The 15,608-nt window shown below is 53.8% G+C and overlaps 1 protein-coding gene across 2 annotated transcripts in view; it reads left to right on the top strand.

The window, feature by feature from the left end:
* Window positions 1–292: 292 nt before the first annotated feature.
* The window catches only part of ABO (ABO, alpha 1-3-N-acetylgalactosaminyltransferase and alpha 1-3-galactosyltransferase), a 37,203-nt gene continuing 21,887 nt past the window's right edge, over window positions 293–15,608 (top strand). For both annotated transcript variants that reach the window (XM_069582071.1, XM_069582072.1), the window contains exon 1: window positions 293–1,356. In XM_069582071.1, coding sequence (XP_069438172.1) covers window positions 1,344–1,356 — 13 coding nt within the window. In that variant the 5' untranslated portion in view covers window positions 293–1,343. The remainder of the gene's footprint in view (window positions 1,357–15,608) is intronic.

Raw genomic sequence — 15,608 nt, forward strand, 5'->3', positions numbered from 1 at the left:
TATATATGTTAGATTCTTTTCTATTATAGGTTACTACAAGATATTGAGTCAAGTTCCCTGTGATATACAGGAAGTCCTTGTTGGTTATCTCTTTTATATACAATAGTGTGTATATGTGCTAGTCTCAGACTCCTAATTTATCCCTCTCCCATCCTTTCCTCTTTGGTAACCATAAATTTGTTTTCTACGTCTGTGAGTCTATTTCTGCTTTGTAAAGAAGTTCATCTGTATCATATGAGTGAGATCATATGATATTTGTCCTTCTCTTGCTTCACTCAGTGTGATCATCTCTGGGTCCATCCATGTTGCTGCAAATGGCACAATTTCGTTCTTTCCCTGTGGCTCTCCCAGCCCCAGCTCAGCAAAGGCTAGGACCTTCCCTTGGGATGCTGGTGGAAGGACCCTCTCCTCCTTCCCCGGTGGCCGGCACCCAGGGATGGAAGCTAGAGAGGGGAGAGTGTCCAGGTTGTAGGTTGAGCCTGTGAGCCACTGCTCAGGAGGCTGCTCCCCATCCAGCCTGGTTCCCTCGTCCCCCTCCCTCGGCTGGGGGTAGGGGGGAACCGGCGCACGAAGGGTGAGCTGGGGGAGGCGGCCGAGAGAGGGCTGCCATCTCCTCTGCCCCTCTCTGAGCTGGTGAGCTGGGCCGTGTTGGATTTCTGAATGAGGCCCACCAGCCTGAGGTTCCCGCTCCCCAGATGGACCTCCCCAGAAGACACAGGAGACAACTTCACTGAAGCTCCTCTTTACCACCGAATGCTGGAATTCTCTGGAAACAGAAGCTTCCCTCCAGAGAGGATGATGGGGCCCAGTGAGTGTCCAGGGCCTCCGGGCCGCTCAGCGTCAGGTGGGTGAGGCACCAGGTGTTTGAGAAAAGCAGTCCCCAGGGTGACGGCCAAGGGGTGTGTGTGGGAGAGGCAAGCAGGGGTCTACCACCCACACCCCTCACCGGGCTGAGGGCCAGAGCGAGGGGCAGGGCTTGGCCCTGCGAGCAGGGGGAGCAGCCCACGGGGCCCCTCTGTAATCTGAGGTGTGGGCAGAACGCTGCCCCCAAGCTGCGGGGGGCAGCCAGCTTTGGGCATCCAGCCAACAAGTCTGGTTTCCATCGTGGGACTGACCTGGCTGGCGGCCCTGGACAGATCTGGGCAAACAGGTGAGCTGCTGAGGCCCCTCCCACCCTGAACAGGCAAGCAGGATTGGCCCTGGGGAAGGGGCTGGACCTCAGTCCTCAGCTCTGGCTCTGAGCCTGAGGTCGGAGCTCCCTTCAGCTTCTGCTGCGCTGACCGCAGCTTCCCATCCCCGGCCTCTGTCTCCAAGCACCCGGCTCGCAGGTCCTCCCAGGAGCCATGGATCCCAGAGGTGAGTGGGGAGGGCCAAGGGCTCCAGGAACAGGGCTGTGGGCACCTCTCAAGGGATCTGACCGTCTGGCCAAGCGTGCCCAGCAGGGTCAGAGCTGGCGGTCCTGCACCGGGAGACGGGTGCGGAGAAGGCTTTGCGTGTGTGGTGGATGGTCGCCGGCAGGAATGGTGATGCCTCCCAGGGAAGTAGGTAGGGCTTCTCTGCTGGCTCACGTGGGTAGAGAATCCACCTGCCATGCAGGAGACCGGGGCTCAGTCCCCGGGCAGGAAAGATCCCCTGGAAAAGGGAATGGCTACCCACTCCAGTATTCTTGCCTGGGGAATTCCACAGACAGAGGAGGCTGGACGTGCCCAGGGTGGTGGAGGGTGGAGGGCAGACCCTCGAGGGCAGCTGTCCTGATTCGACGGCCAGGTCTCCCCCAGGTAGAAGCACCCCCAACAGCCGCATCTCCGGAGCTCTCTCTCTTTCCTCCACTTGTCTGGGCCCCAGAGGAGGGAGCAGGTGGTCAGTGAAGGACTTCCTTCTGCTGCGAAGACTGCTCGGTCAAAGCCCCTCCTGGGTCAAAGTCTCTCGCAGTGCCAGTGTGGGAAGTTGGAACCCAGGACATCTGGGGAGTGGGGGGTTGGTGGGGGCGGGGTCAGAGCAGGAAGCAGGGAGGGAGCGAGGGAGGGAAGGAGGAGCTGGCCAAGGGGCAAGGAAGCTCTGTAGGCACAGCCTGCGTCCTGGATGGCAGAGCCCAGCCCAGCCCTAACCCGATGCAACAAGCGTCAACCAAGGCCACCTGTGAGGCTGGCGGTTGAGAGGCAGAGGGGAACAGACCAGAGTGGGAGAGGAGGAGGAAGGGGCGCGCGTCTCTAGGGTGCTCTGTGCCCCCGGGGTGGGGGGTGGAGGCTCAGCCTGGCCTCCTCCCGCCCCACCCTGTGACTTCCTGGCAATCATCCTCTCTCTCTTGGGAACCACCTGCTCTCATCCCCACCCTCCCAAGCCCTGGGTGGGCCAGCCCAGCTCCTGTGACTGCCCATGCAAAACCCAGGCTCTGCGGGCAAGTGGACTGCCAGGCACCTGGATGCCTCAGGAGCCGCGCACAGGGCCATTCATGTGCCCCCTACACAGAGCCCAGCTCAGTGAGCACCCGCAGTGCAAGCTCCAGCTGGGGGGGGCCGGGGGAAGGGGGGCACCCTGCAGCCAGCCGGGGGGGAAGGGGGGCACCCTGCAGCCAGCCGGGGGGGAAGGGGGGCACCCTGCAGTCAGGGGAGGGGGGAGGGGGGCACCCTGCAGCTGGTGGGGGGGGAAGGGGCACCCTGCAGCCAAGGGGGAGGGAAGGGGGCACCCTGCAGCCGGGCGCTCCTGGGGGCACCCTGCAGCCAGGGGGTGAAGGGGGGCACCCTGCAGCCAGGGGGGGAAAGGGAGACACCCTGCAGCCGAGGGCCGCTCCTGGGAGCGCCCTGCAGCTGGAGGGGGGAAGGGGGCACCCTGCAGCCGGGGGGGGGGGTGGTTAGGGGGGCACCCTGCAGCCGGGGGCGGGAGGGGGCACCCTGCAGCCGGGGCCGCTCCTGGGGGCGGGCCGGGACACTGGGACCTGACTTGTGTGCGTGTGCCCCTGGCCGGCCCAGGCACTGTTCATTCACCGCATCTGGGGCCCATTGCACTGAGCCTGCCAGAGCAGCAGCCCGGGGCATGAACAGGAAAACTGGCTCTGTGGGTCCCCTTCTCCTGGGTTCTAACCAGTGCTGCAGTCAAACCCCAGCCCCTGGAGTCTCCCCTTGCTTGACCGGTGGAGAGAGGTAGGGAGGGACCTGGGACTCCCGCCATCCTTCAGGGGATCAGCGGGAGCAGGACCCAGTCCTCTGCCTGCTCACGGGAGCCCCTGGGTGCCGGGGCGGGGCGGGGGGGCACACATCTCTCGGAAGACCGGGTGCGCGGCCGCCTCTTTTTTCTGACAGTTGACACAAAAGTTGTCTTTCACTGATGGAAGGAGGCAGACTGACTTGGCGCAGGCTGGGTCTCAGGGCAGGGCTCCTGGAAGAAATCCTTTTCCCAGACAGACTGGGTGTTCCCGGCTCAAGTGGTTCAAGTTCCTACTGGTTCCCTAAAGCCGTGTGTCCTCAGAGTCTGCTCTTCATGACCAAAGCAGAGAGGCCCCTGTGAGGGTGGCGCGTGGGAGCCGTGGGGACCAGGGCTCTTGGCCTTTCCCAGTCAACAGAAACTGACCAGAGGCCGGACAGTAGAGATTGACCAGAGGCCAGAGAAGTTCAGGCAAGGTTTTACTGGGGGCTCTGCGGCAACAGAGGGCAGTGAGAAGTGACAGATTCCCTTGCTTGCTCGCTTACTGGGGGGGTGGGGGGTGGGCAAGCTTGTTCCTTCTGTGGGCTGAGGGTACGGGTGTGTCCGGGCGTGGGACTGCAGGGCTGGCCTGCCCACCCCTCAGGTGCTGTTGTGAGCAGGGCGCATGCGGGCTACCCGGCTTTTGCTCCCCATCCCCTGCGTTTGTTCCGGACTTTTCCGAGGTGATAACTAAGGGTTGGTTTGGGGTTTTTTTGTATCTTTTGTCCAGAATTTACCCCAGCTGTGCACGCATGAAGTTATTTTCAGTGCCGTAGAGTTTCTCTGTGTCTTGTTGCTAGAGGAGAGGTGTGTCTAGGTGCAACTATTGCAGAAAAGGGTTCCGGGTCCCAGCCTGTCTCACTTCCCACCGAGAGACTCTATACCCTTATTCGTAAGGGGTAGGGGACTGAAGGTCTCTCCTTCTGAAGCTTCTTCCTGCTGGTCTTCCCAGAGACCGTAGGTTTCTCTAGAGGTATAGAAGTCCCTTGCTGACTTTTCCAAGGACCTGCAGGGACCTGAACCGCCCTCCACAGGAATGGGTTGAACTCCTTGAGACATCATGAGCCTTACTTCAAACTTTGCAGCCTAGTAGACACAAACCTAATCAAAAGGTTAAACAAACAAGGGCTAGAAAGAAGAAGAACGATAGTCACTAAAGGGCCTGGACGGGGAAGGGATCAGGTGAGCTTTGAGAGGGCTCCCTTAGCTGTTGACCAGTCAGTGGATGACGCCATCCCTGCCATGAGGTCATTCTGCTTGGGTGTATATTTCTGCTTACATCAGGATTAAAGTTTCACGTGTTTCTCTACCTTTAGAATCGGAGATCTGGCCCGGTTGGTTCCAGGTGTCCTTCTTGGGCCGAAAAGTCGCAGGTTTGCGACACTTGGGAAGACAGTGGGGCGCTAGAGGAGATATGGCATGAATCAACGTCGACTGAGAAGAAAAGGGCTGTGAAAGTGAAAACCTCCCGGCAGACAGCTCTTTATGGCTTGTAGGATCCAAGAGAACAGACTAGCAGGCCACTCTCCAGTCTCCCCAGCTGTACTGAGTAACAAGCGTTGGTGACTGAGTGTCTGCTGAGGCCAAGGCTTTTCCAGTGTCGGTTCTAGCTGGTATGGGCCTCGGGGCTGTTTTCTTTGCCTCCCAATCTGCCCTGCTGTTCCCTTGGATAAACTGAGAGTTTTCGCTTTGCTGCCCATGGCTTAGGCCTAAGATAGGCTGTTTTCTATCTGGAGATAGCTGTCTGCTTCCAGGGTTTATAACATATCTCAGATATTTGACTTGTTTTGAGAGCTGTGCCTTCATTTGGGAGAACTTGTGAACCCAGGTCTCAAGGAAATTAAGGGCTTCGGTGCTCTTCTGATCTGAGGCCTCTGTGGTGGGATTCCATATTAACATGCTGTCTGCATACTGTAGAATAGCCTCTTCTTTGGGGTGTGTTTCCCTCCGTTCTTTCCCTAGGGCCTGGGCAAACAAGTGTGGGCCGCCTTGAAACCCCTGAGGCCGCGCTGCCCAGGCATATTGCTGCACTGGGCCCCACCGGGGGTCAGTTCACTCAAAGGCAAACAGACACTGAGAGGAGGGATGAAATGGGATTCCAAAGAGGGCGCTCTTGAGGGCAAGCGCAGTAAGCTGCTTGGCTTCTCCAGGAATCTGGACCAATAGAAGGGCTGGCCACGCAAGGACTGATAGGGACCGCCCCCTGTGTACAGTTCTGTGTACAGGTCTTGGGCTATTCAATATTCCCCCACTGACTTAGCAACTGGCAGAATTAGGATATTGCATGGGGCTTCCCTGCTGGCTCAGACAGTGAAGAATCTGCCTGCAATGCAGGAGACCCCAGTTCGATCCCTGGGTTGGGAAGATCCACCAGAGAAGAGAGTGGCTACCCACTCCAGCATTCTTGCCTGGAGAATTCCACGGACAGAGGAGCCTGGCGGGCTACCATCCATGGGGTCGCAGAGTCAGACCTGACTGAGAGACCAACACTTGCTCACTGTGGAGACTGATGGGGTACTAAGAGGCCACGGTCTCAGGATTTATCTGGGAGCTGTCACAAACTTTTTTTGCTCCCAACTTTATGCCTTGTTAGGATAAGCGGCTTCTGGCTTAAGGTTAATTTTTACAGATTGGATATTTATAGACTTCCCAAGGATTCTTTTGCCCCAAACTTCAGGGAATAGGACCTTGCTCTTGTGAGTGATCTTTCTTATTCAGAGTCAAGAACAGGGGCTGCCTGGGGTCTCCTAATTGTCATATGGCTGAGAGGGAGCCATATTATGGTCTCTCCCCAGTAGTGGGGAGAACTTCCCTGGTGGCTCAGACGGTAAAGTGTCTGCCTACAATGTGGGAGACCCAGGTTCGACCCCTGGGTCAGGAAGATCCTCTGGAAAAAGAAATGGCAACCCACTCCAGTACTCTAGCCTGGAAAATCCTGTGGACGGAGGAGCCTGGTGGGCTACAGTCCATGGGGTCGCAAAGAGTCAGACACGACTGAGCGACTTCACTTTCCAGTAGTGGGGTAGGAAGCTCAAGCGCAGCCGCAGAAGCGTGTGAGAGGCCCAGGGGAGTAACTGCTTCAAGGTTTTCCATCAACAGCCATTGCTGTGTAGGTTTTAGAGGAAAGAGGTCCAGAGGGAGAAATCAGGACAGGGTAAGTGGCTCCCATATTGCTTTAAAAAGTCAGTCTTCTTACCTGCCACGTCAAGGACCACCCACGGCTTCTTGATGGAGACAGACAGCTTGTTGAGAGGAGTCACCAGAATCCCCAAGCAGCCTTAGTTGTCCAGCACAGCTGTCTCGGGAGTGGGAGCCCCCTTCCCCTTTGGGACTGGGGATAGTCCCACCTCCAATGACCGTATACAGACTGGGCACGGACCAGAGGGTGCTTTTGGGCACTTTTGGCCCGGTGGCCAGTTGACGTGTATTTGAAGCGCTCACCCCTGCCGGCTTTACCTCCAGGAGGACAGTTAAACTTCCGTGGCCCCCTTGGGTCGTCCTGAGGTCGCACGGCTAACAGCATGGCCCTCAGTTTAGCCTGGGCCCTGGCCAGCCTGTTTGCACGCCAGGTTCTCTCTTCCTCCTCTGTTTGATCTGGATCAGTGAATAGCCCAGAGGTCTCCTCTAGGGGCTGGGGCATCGGGGTTTGTGGGCCGAATTGTAACGTTTGGAGTTTCCGCCTGCTATCAGGGGCGGGATGGCTGATAAAATGTTGTCCCAGCAGGGACTGACCCTCAGGAGTGGATGGATCCAGGTCAGCAGATTTTTTTGAAAACCACAAGCCGTCCCTGAAATAGGGCTGGGTTTTCTTTTCCTTCTTGGGTTGCTCCTTTAGCCTTTTCACAGTTAAATGGCTTTTTGATGTACTTTCTCATCCCTTCTCATACACACGGTAGCAGGTGCTCCCCGGCTTCTGTTCTCTCCTGGGAATTACAGTACTCTCGGGATTCCCGATTTGAGACTGCGTCTCCACCCATATCAAAACGTTCGGGTTGGTGCCTGGTCAGTGTGCCCCTGGGCTGCCGCCCAGACTCTCTGTTTTTCCTCAAGGGTACAGCAAGTAGATAAGACTGTTTGGACACCCTTCCAAGTTAAAGGCCAGAGTTAGGGCCTGAAACCTTTCAACAAACTTGCTAGGTCTTCAGAAAACTGGCTCAGTCGCTGTTTGCCTTGGGTTAAGTTGGTTAAAGAGAAGGGTACACGTCCTCTGCTTGGACTGTCCTTTTGCCATTTGCCACGTCCCTAAGTTAGTTCAGTTCAGTCGCCCAGTTGTGTCTGACTCTTTGCGACCCCGTGGAGTGCGGCACGCCAGGCCTCCCTGTCCTTCACCAGCTGCCTGCACAGGGCATTCCCGACTCTGGCTTATAGGAAGTCCCATTATGAATCACCCCGAGGGACCAGTCTCTCGCTCCTGGGGTAACGGAGAGTATAAAGGCACATAGGTGGAGTGAGGGCTTGGTCAGAGGGATCTGCAGAAGCCGGTGCCTCTGGAGAAGCAGGGGAAAGATTGGGGAGGGTTAGCAGGAGGTCACCTAACGTGTCGGGAGTGCTTTACGACTCCCCGGCTTTTCACTACAGGAGATAGTCGAGTGGGGTTTTGGTAAAGGACCATGAAGTCTTGGACAAACAGAACCTCAGTTCATCTTCCCATCTTGCCACAGTAAAGATCCAATTGCAAGATAGTATTGTAATTTAGAGACCTATTTTCAGGTCATTTTTCTCCATAGCCCCAACGTATCTAAATGCCAGGTAATTCCTGTAGACTTCAAGTTCTTTTCCCTTTTCTGCCCATCTATTTTTAAAATGTCCAATTTTTTAAGGATACATTCCAGAGATGTTTCTTCTGTCTTAGAAGAGGATCCTTCCATGTTGATTAACCTGCAACTAAGAATGCTTCTGGCACCCCACTCCAGTACTCTTACCTGGAAAATCCCATGGACGGAGGAGCCTGGTAGGCTGCAGTCCATGGGGTCGCTAAGAGTCAGGCACGACTGAGAGACTTTACTTTCACTTAAGAACGCTTCTAGAAATGAAATCCATCCTGGAGACATTTACCAGAAGGCTATTATCAGAAGAGGGTCAGGGTGTCCTCTGAATTTCCTTCTTACCTAATGAGATTTGGGGCATTGCCCACTCTCCCTTGGATTCCCTGGTGGCTCAGACAGTAAAGAGTCTGCCCTCAATGCGGGAGGCCCGGGTTCGATCCCTGGGTCAGGAAGATCCCCTGGAGAAGGAAATGGCAACCCACTCCAGTATTCTTGCCTGGAGAAGCCCATGGACAGAGGAGCCTGGCCGGCTACAGTCCATGGGGTCCCAAAGAATCGGACACAACAGAGTGACTAACACTTTTACTCTCTTTCCCTCCTTGTTGAGGCATTTAGTCTGAACAGGGACTCCACTGGTCTCATGCAAGCCAGGCAGGTGGGTACCCTGGCCTGGATCTGAGCCCTGACATTGCCGTGAGTTCTACGTGACTTTGGGCAAAGCTATTCCTTCTATGCAAAGTTCCTCCCTGGCTGGAGTTCCTGTAATGAATTCTTGTGGGACAATGATGCCCACACCCTCCTCTGCAAAGCCCTCTATTTCCTCCCCTCCCCTGAGCGCTAAGAAAGGAGGAGCTTTGTTTCCAAGGAGGAAGTTCAAGGTGGCCTAGGGGACACCTGAGGCCCTGTGAATTGTTGTCGTTGTTCAGTCACCAGGACATGTCTGACTTTTTGATCCCATGGACGGCAGCCCGCCCAGCCTCCCTGTCCCTCACCACCTGCTGGAGCTTGCTCAGACTTACGTCCATCGAGTCAGTGATGCCATCCAACCATGTCATCCCCTCTCGTCCCCTTCTCCTCCTGCCCTCAATCTTGCCTAGCATCAAGGTCTTTTCCAATGAGTCAGCTCCAAAGTATTGGAAGCATCAGTCCTTCCAGTGAATATTCAGGATTGCTTTCCTTTAGGATTGACTGGTTTGATCTTGCTTTGAATATTTGAAATTAAAAATCTCTGGCTTTAAATCACTTCCTTGGTTAGTGGTTGATAAAGTGTTCTCTGTTCATTTCACTTGACCTGTCAGCAGCAGCCCCGGGACACCTTTGGGTGTGGTTTGGCGGTGTCAGGGCACACAGATTTTGAGAACCTGTCAGGGAAGTGCAGCCTTCGAGACCCCTTCCCTACTCCATCCCCACACCCTCTCCCTCCCTGGACGTGCGACTCAGGACAAACACCGTGGCACCTTGCCTGTCGTCGTGCCCAAGTGCCTTATCCAGTCCAGCCCCAAGGCCTGGCGGCCCAGCTCCCAGTCTCCCTGGATCCTCCAACGCCAGGAGTTTTCCATGGCCTCTGCATCATCTGGTCTCTCCCTCCTCTCTCTGGTCCAGCTCACCTCTCTGCTCCCACCCTTCCGGGGCTCACTTCCCGGTCCTGAGCTGCTGGCCCTATGCCTTTGTGGGAGCACAGGAGAGCTTCTTGCATTTTGCCCAAAACGGTCTTTTGAGGCTCACCTGTGCAGCCTGCTCTGTTTCAGAGATGGGTGAGGCGTCGGGGGCTCAGGAAGTCAGCTGGGATGTGCCAGGAACCCAGACCAGCTTCCAGCTCTGAGCCACGGGGCAGCTGGGCTGTACAAGGTGTGGGCCAAGAAGATTCCATCCAGATCTGTGTGCCAAACACTGTCGAGAGAAGGGACGCAAAGAGTCAGAACACGTGTCCCGGTGCCCCCAGCCATCCTGCTCGGGGCCAGGGGAGATGCCAACGGGGGAACCTCGAGGTCGGGATGTGGCTTTGCTGAACGGGACCCACCTTCAGCCCACCCTCCCGTCAGCTCACCCGGCCCACTGAGCCCCATCAGTGGCAGGAAATGAGCCTCCAAGCCCACCCCATTTGTCGGCCCACTTTTTTTTTTAAGAATTATTGTGGTAAAATATACATAACAAGAAACTTACCATCTAAACCACGTTTAAGTGTACATTCCAGCAACGTTAAGTGCACTCTGCAGCCATCACCACCATCGTCTCCAGAATGTTTCATCTTCCCAAGTGGAAACTCTGTGCTCCATCCCAGCCCGGCCCCTGACCCCCACCACCTACTTTCTGCCTCTAAGGATGTGACTCCTCTAGGGACCTCGGAGAAGTGCAAAACTGCAGGATTTGCCCTTGGGGACTGGCTTACTCCACTTGGCGTGATGTCCCTGAAGTCCATCCATGTTGTTTCTCATGAAAGGGAAAGTGTTAGTCGCTCAGTCATGTCCGACTCTTTGTCATCCCATGGACTGTAGCCCATCAGGCTCCTCTGTCCATGGGATTTTCCAAGCAAGAATACTGGAGTGGGTTGCCATTTCCTTCTCCAGGGCATCTTCCCAACCCAGGGATCGAACCTGGGTCCCCTGCATTGCGGGCAGATTCTTTACCGTCTAAGCCACCAGGGAAGACCCTGTTGCATCTCACGACAAGCCTTTATAAGGCTGGCTCGCGTTCCACAGTATTGATGCCCCATGATTTCTTTATCCATCATCCATCAGTGGATGTTGGGGTGTGTCTTCTTTTCAGCTCTTGTGAATAATTCTGCTGTGAACACTGGTGTCCAAATATCTGTTTGAGTCTCTGCTTTTACCTCTTTGGGGGTATATGCCCCTGAGCAGAATTGCTGGATGGTAAAGAATTATATGTTTGATCTTTTGAAGAACTGCCATACCTTTTCCCACATGACCAGGGATACATCTTGAAGTTGGGGCTGACAGGGTCGATGGTGAACTGAATTCAGGAAAAGGAAGTGTTTAAGATGCCTCGGGGTTTTTTGTTTTGTTTTGTTTTGTTTTACAGCCGCCAACCAGGGCTCGTGCTTGGGACCAGCAGTGAAAGCCCCGAGTCTTAACCACTGGATTGTTGGGGAATTCCCAGGCTCAGATTTTTTTTTTAACGCTTATTTATTTTGGGCTGCGTTGACTCTTCGTTGTGACGCACAGTCTTCCTCGTGACATGTGGGACCTTCCGTTGGGGTGCACAGGCTTCTCTCTAGTTGTGACTCGTGGGTTTAACTGCCCTGTAGCATGTGGGGTCTTGCGCTTCCCTGGGGCTCAGTGGTAAAGAATCTTCCTGCCAGTGCAGGAGATGGGGGTCCAGTCCCTCAGTCAGGAAGACCCCTTGGAGAAGGAAATGGCAGTCCACTCCAGGAGTCTTGCCTGGGAAATCCCATGGACAGAGGAGCCTGGCGGGCTACAGTCCATGCGGTTGCAAAAGAGACAGATACTACTTAGCGACTAAACAGCAATGATGACCTCTGGGACCTTAGTTCTCCAGCCATGGATTGAACCCCCGTCCCCTGCATTGGAAGGTGGATTCTTAACCCCTAGACCACCAGGGGAGTCTCAGCCTCAGACCTTTAGGTGCATGGTGATGCCCTATCCTCAGACAGGAAGAGTGCCTCTTGGAGGTGTGCTGATGGAGGTTTGGGGGTGTACCTCCTGTTTGGCCATGAAAAGGTTGATGTGCCCTCAGTGGGGATGGCCATTCCAGTTTCCTGGTCCGCAGGGCCACAGAGCGGTGAAGACTGCAGATATGACTAGAGGGTCGGCAGCACAGATACGGTATTTAATGCTCTAGCACAGCTAGGAGCCCCTGGGTGGGGAGTGCAGGAGCAGGAGGGGGCTCAGGACCATGCCTGGAGCCTCTAGTTCTCATGCTACATGACGAGGAAGAGCGAAGGGAAACAGCCCGAGGAGTTCAACTGCAGCTGATGCGTTAACTCAGACAAGGACGAAGACATCGGATTAGGGAGCTGAGACTCTTAGAGGCTTTGCATAGGGAAGCTTCAGTGAGGCACAGGGTGAAAGGCTGGCTAGTGAGGGTTAAGAAGGTTCTGGAGAAGGATTGGAGGGCTCAGGTATAGAGGACTTTCTTTTCCAAGATTTTCTCTAATGGGATGCTCAGATGAAAAGGGAGGGGCGCCAGAGGCAGACAAGTCGGAAGAAGATTGTGAGTGATGTACAGACGTCACATTCTGCCGCACCCCTGCTCTGCTCATGGCCATTGTTCCTGCTCACCTGGTCCTGCACACAGCTTATTACCAGGGCACAGCCAACACCCCATTGCTCACCCGGTGGGTGAGAACGGGAGTCTCAAACAATCTTTATCTGCCCGCCCTTCCTATCATGAGGCTGAATGCCTTTCAACATGCATTGTCATCTCACACACTTTGCCCTTAAGAAAAATTCAACAATTGCTCGTATTTATTAAGTCATAGGAGGTCTGGAAGAAGCACAAGTGGGAATCAAGATTGCCGGGAGAAATATCAATAACCTCAGATATGCAGATGACACCACCCTTATGGCAGAAAGTGAAGAGGAGCTAAAAAGCCTCTTGATGAAAGTGAAAGTGGAGAGTGAAAAAGTTGGCTTAAAACTCAACATTCAGAAAACGAAGATCATGGCATCCGGTCCCATCACTTCATGGGAAATAGACGGGGAAACAGTGTCAGACTTTATTTTTTGGGGGCTCCAAAATCACTGCAGATGGTGACTGCAGCCATGAAATTAAAAGATGCTTACTCCTTGGAAGGAAAGTTATGACCAACCTAGACAGCATATTCAAAAGCAGAGACATTAGTTTGCCGACTAAGGTCCATCTAGTCAAGGCTATGGTTTTTCCTGTGGTCATGTATGGATGTGAGAGTTGGACTGTGAAGAAGGCTGAGCACCGAAGAATTGATGCTTTTGAACTGTGGTGTTGGAGAAGACTCTTGAGAGTCCCTTGGACTGCAAGGAGATCCAACCAGTCCATTCTGATCAGCCCTGGGATTTCTTTGGAAGGAATGATGCTAAAGCTGAAGCTCCAATACTTTGGCCACCTCATGCGAAGAGTTGACTCATTGGAAAAGACTCTGATGCTGGGAGGGATTGGGGGCAGGAGGAGAAGGGGACGACGGAGGATAAGATGGCTGGATGGCATCACTGACTCAATGGGCGTGAGTCTGAATGAACTCCGGGAGTTGGTGATGGACAAGGAGGCCTGGGGTGCTGCGATTCATGGGGTCGCAAAGAGTCGGACACGACTGAGTGACTGAACTGAACTGAGGAGGTATTATTAAGGGAGTTAGGGTTTCCTGTGACACGAGCTGTAAACGTTTTTCCCCTGTTTCGGTTTCTTTTGCCTTTGTCCGTGGCTCTCTCTAACCATGCATAGCGCTTCGTTGGGTCTTATTTATTTGCCTCCATTTAGGGATATTAAGAAAATCTTTTGTCAAACTTAGGCTTTTCTCCTCTCCAGGATTTAAAAAGCGACATGTTATTCTGGTTTATTTACATGTTTATTTGATGTCTTTATTGTACATTTGGAGAAGGAGATGGCAACCCACTCCAGTATTCTTGCCTGGAGAATCTCATGGACAGAGAAGCTTGGCAGGCTGCAGTCCATGGGGTCACAGAGTCAGACACGGCTGAGCAACCAACACATGGTACATTACCCGGTTCAGAAATAAAAATGATTCTTCGGGAGATAAGCTGCATGTCACGTCCGCCTGGTCACCGCCGGGACTGCTCCCCTGCTCTGTGTGCACAACTTTCTCACTTAGTTCTTGGGCTGCCTTTTCAGTTCAGTCAGTTCAGTTCAGTCGCTCAGTCGTGTCCGACTCTTTGCGACCCCATGAACTGCAGCACGCCAGGCCTCCCTGTCCATCCCCAACTCCCGGAGTTCACCCAAACCCATGTCCATTGAGTCGGTGATACCATCCAGCCATCTCATCCTCTGTCGTCCCCTTCTGCTCCTGCCCTCAATCTTTCCCAGCATCAGGGTCTTTTCCAGTGAGTCAGCTCTTCCCATCAGGTGGCCAAAGTACTGGAGTTTCAGCTTCAACATCAGTCCTTCCAGTGAACACCCAGGGCTGATCTCCTTTAGGGTGGACTGGTTGGATCTGCTTGCTGCTGCCTTTCAGGTTTTTAAAGTGTAAATGTAAGTTAATATGATCACACGTCCTTTCCACCCTCTTTTCTTGCACAGTGGGTAGAATATTGTACTCTTCTGTACTTTGCTGGAAGCATGACTTATAAATTCCGACAGCATTTGTGTTTTTTTTTTTTTTTTAACGGTTGTATAGTATGCCTTGTTGGACACACCAAATCCAATTTAATCAGCACGCCCCCCTCCAGCCCCGCCACAGAGGAACCTTTGGGTCACTACTGGCCTTCTGCTCTCACGTACAAAGCCTACCAGTCACTGTACCCGTGTGTGGCTTCCTCTGCCTTGTAGCTGCTCCGAAGTGAATCTGCAAGATCACTTGCCGCATCTGCCTCCGGGTAGACACTGTCTGATCTTCCTTCGTTTTGAGCTCTACCCTCTTCCACCCTCTACAGCGGTGTTTCTCGCTCACCCACCACCCCCACACACACAACTGTGGTACTGTAACGGAAAATATTTTAGAAGATCTTATTGAGTCAGGTTAAGCTTTGGAAGGCCACACATCATTGATGTCCAAAGTTTTTTTGCACTCCAAGGGTCAGTTTTCACCCTCTTGGGGGTGATACGCCTACTCGCCCTTCTCCCGGCGCCTACCCTGCCTTGAGGTTTCGCGCCGCACCAAGGCGTGAGCAGGTGCGGTCCACACAGTCCACTCAGTCCCTCCCGCAGAGTGTCCTATCATCGCTGGCCTTTTCACCATCTGATGGTGAGAAACGGGATCTCGCTGTGGCTTCATTGCTTTTATTTTTAAAACAGCCTCAGGAATAATTGACATATAATTGAGGGTTCGATCCCTGGGTCGGAGATCCCCTGGAGAAGGAAATGGCAACCCACTCCAGTTTTCTTGCCTGGAGAATTCTGTGAACAGAAGAGCCTGGCGGGCTACAGTCCATGGGGTCCCAAAGAGTCGGACATGACTTAGCGACTGAAAACCAGCAACAACAAGCTTCACGTATTCACAGTGTGCTCTTGGGAAATGTTAGCATCTGTGAACCTGCATGAAGCTATCGCCACAATTGGGGTGACAAACAAACCTGTCATCGTCAAAGTTTCCTCTTGCTCTTCTGTGACCCGTTCCACCTTCCCCACCCCTGCCACACGAGGCAGAACCCCCTTTCTGTCCCTATAGACTACTGTGCATTTTCCAGAATTTCATATGCAGGCAACTGTTCCGTCATGACTCCTTCTCATCCGGCCTCTCATTATTCTGCAAACCCTCCATGCAAATCTGTGTGTCCAGCTCGTTTTTTCTGCCACGGTGCAGGCGCACGTCGACTTGCGTATCCTTCCATCTGTGGATGGACATTCGAATTCTTCGCTCTGACAAATAAAGCTGCTGTACCATTCCTGCACCAGTCTTTGTGCAGACACGCTTTCATTTCTCCCGAAAAGGCTGGGTCATCTGGCAGGAAATGCTGAACTGTTTTTCAGAGTGGTTGTGTAATACTACAACCCCCACCCCCAACAAGCATATGAGAATCTCTTTAAAATTTT

Source organism: Ovis canadensis, chromosome 3 (genome assembly GCF_042477335.2).
Source record: "Ovis canadensis isolate MfBH-ARS-UI-01 breed Bighorn chromosome 3, ARS-UI_OviCan_v2, whole genome shotgun sequence".
Taxonomy (NCBI): Eukaryota; Metazoa; Chordata; class Mammalia; order Artiodactyla; family Bovidae; genus Ovis; species Ovis canadensis.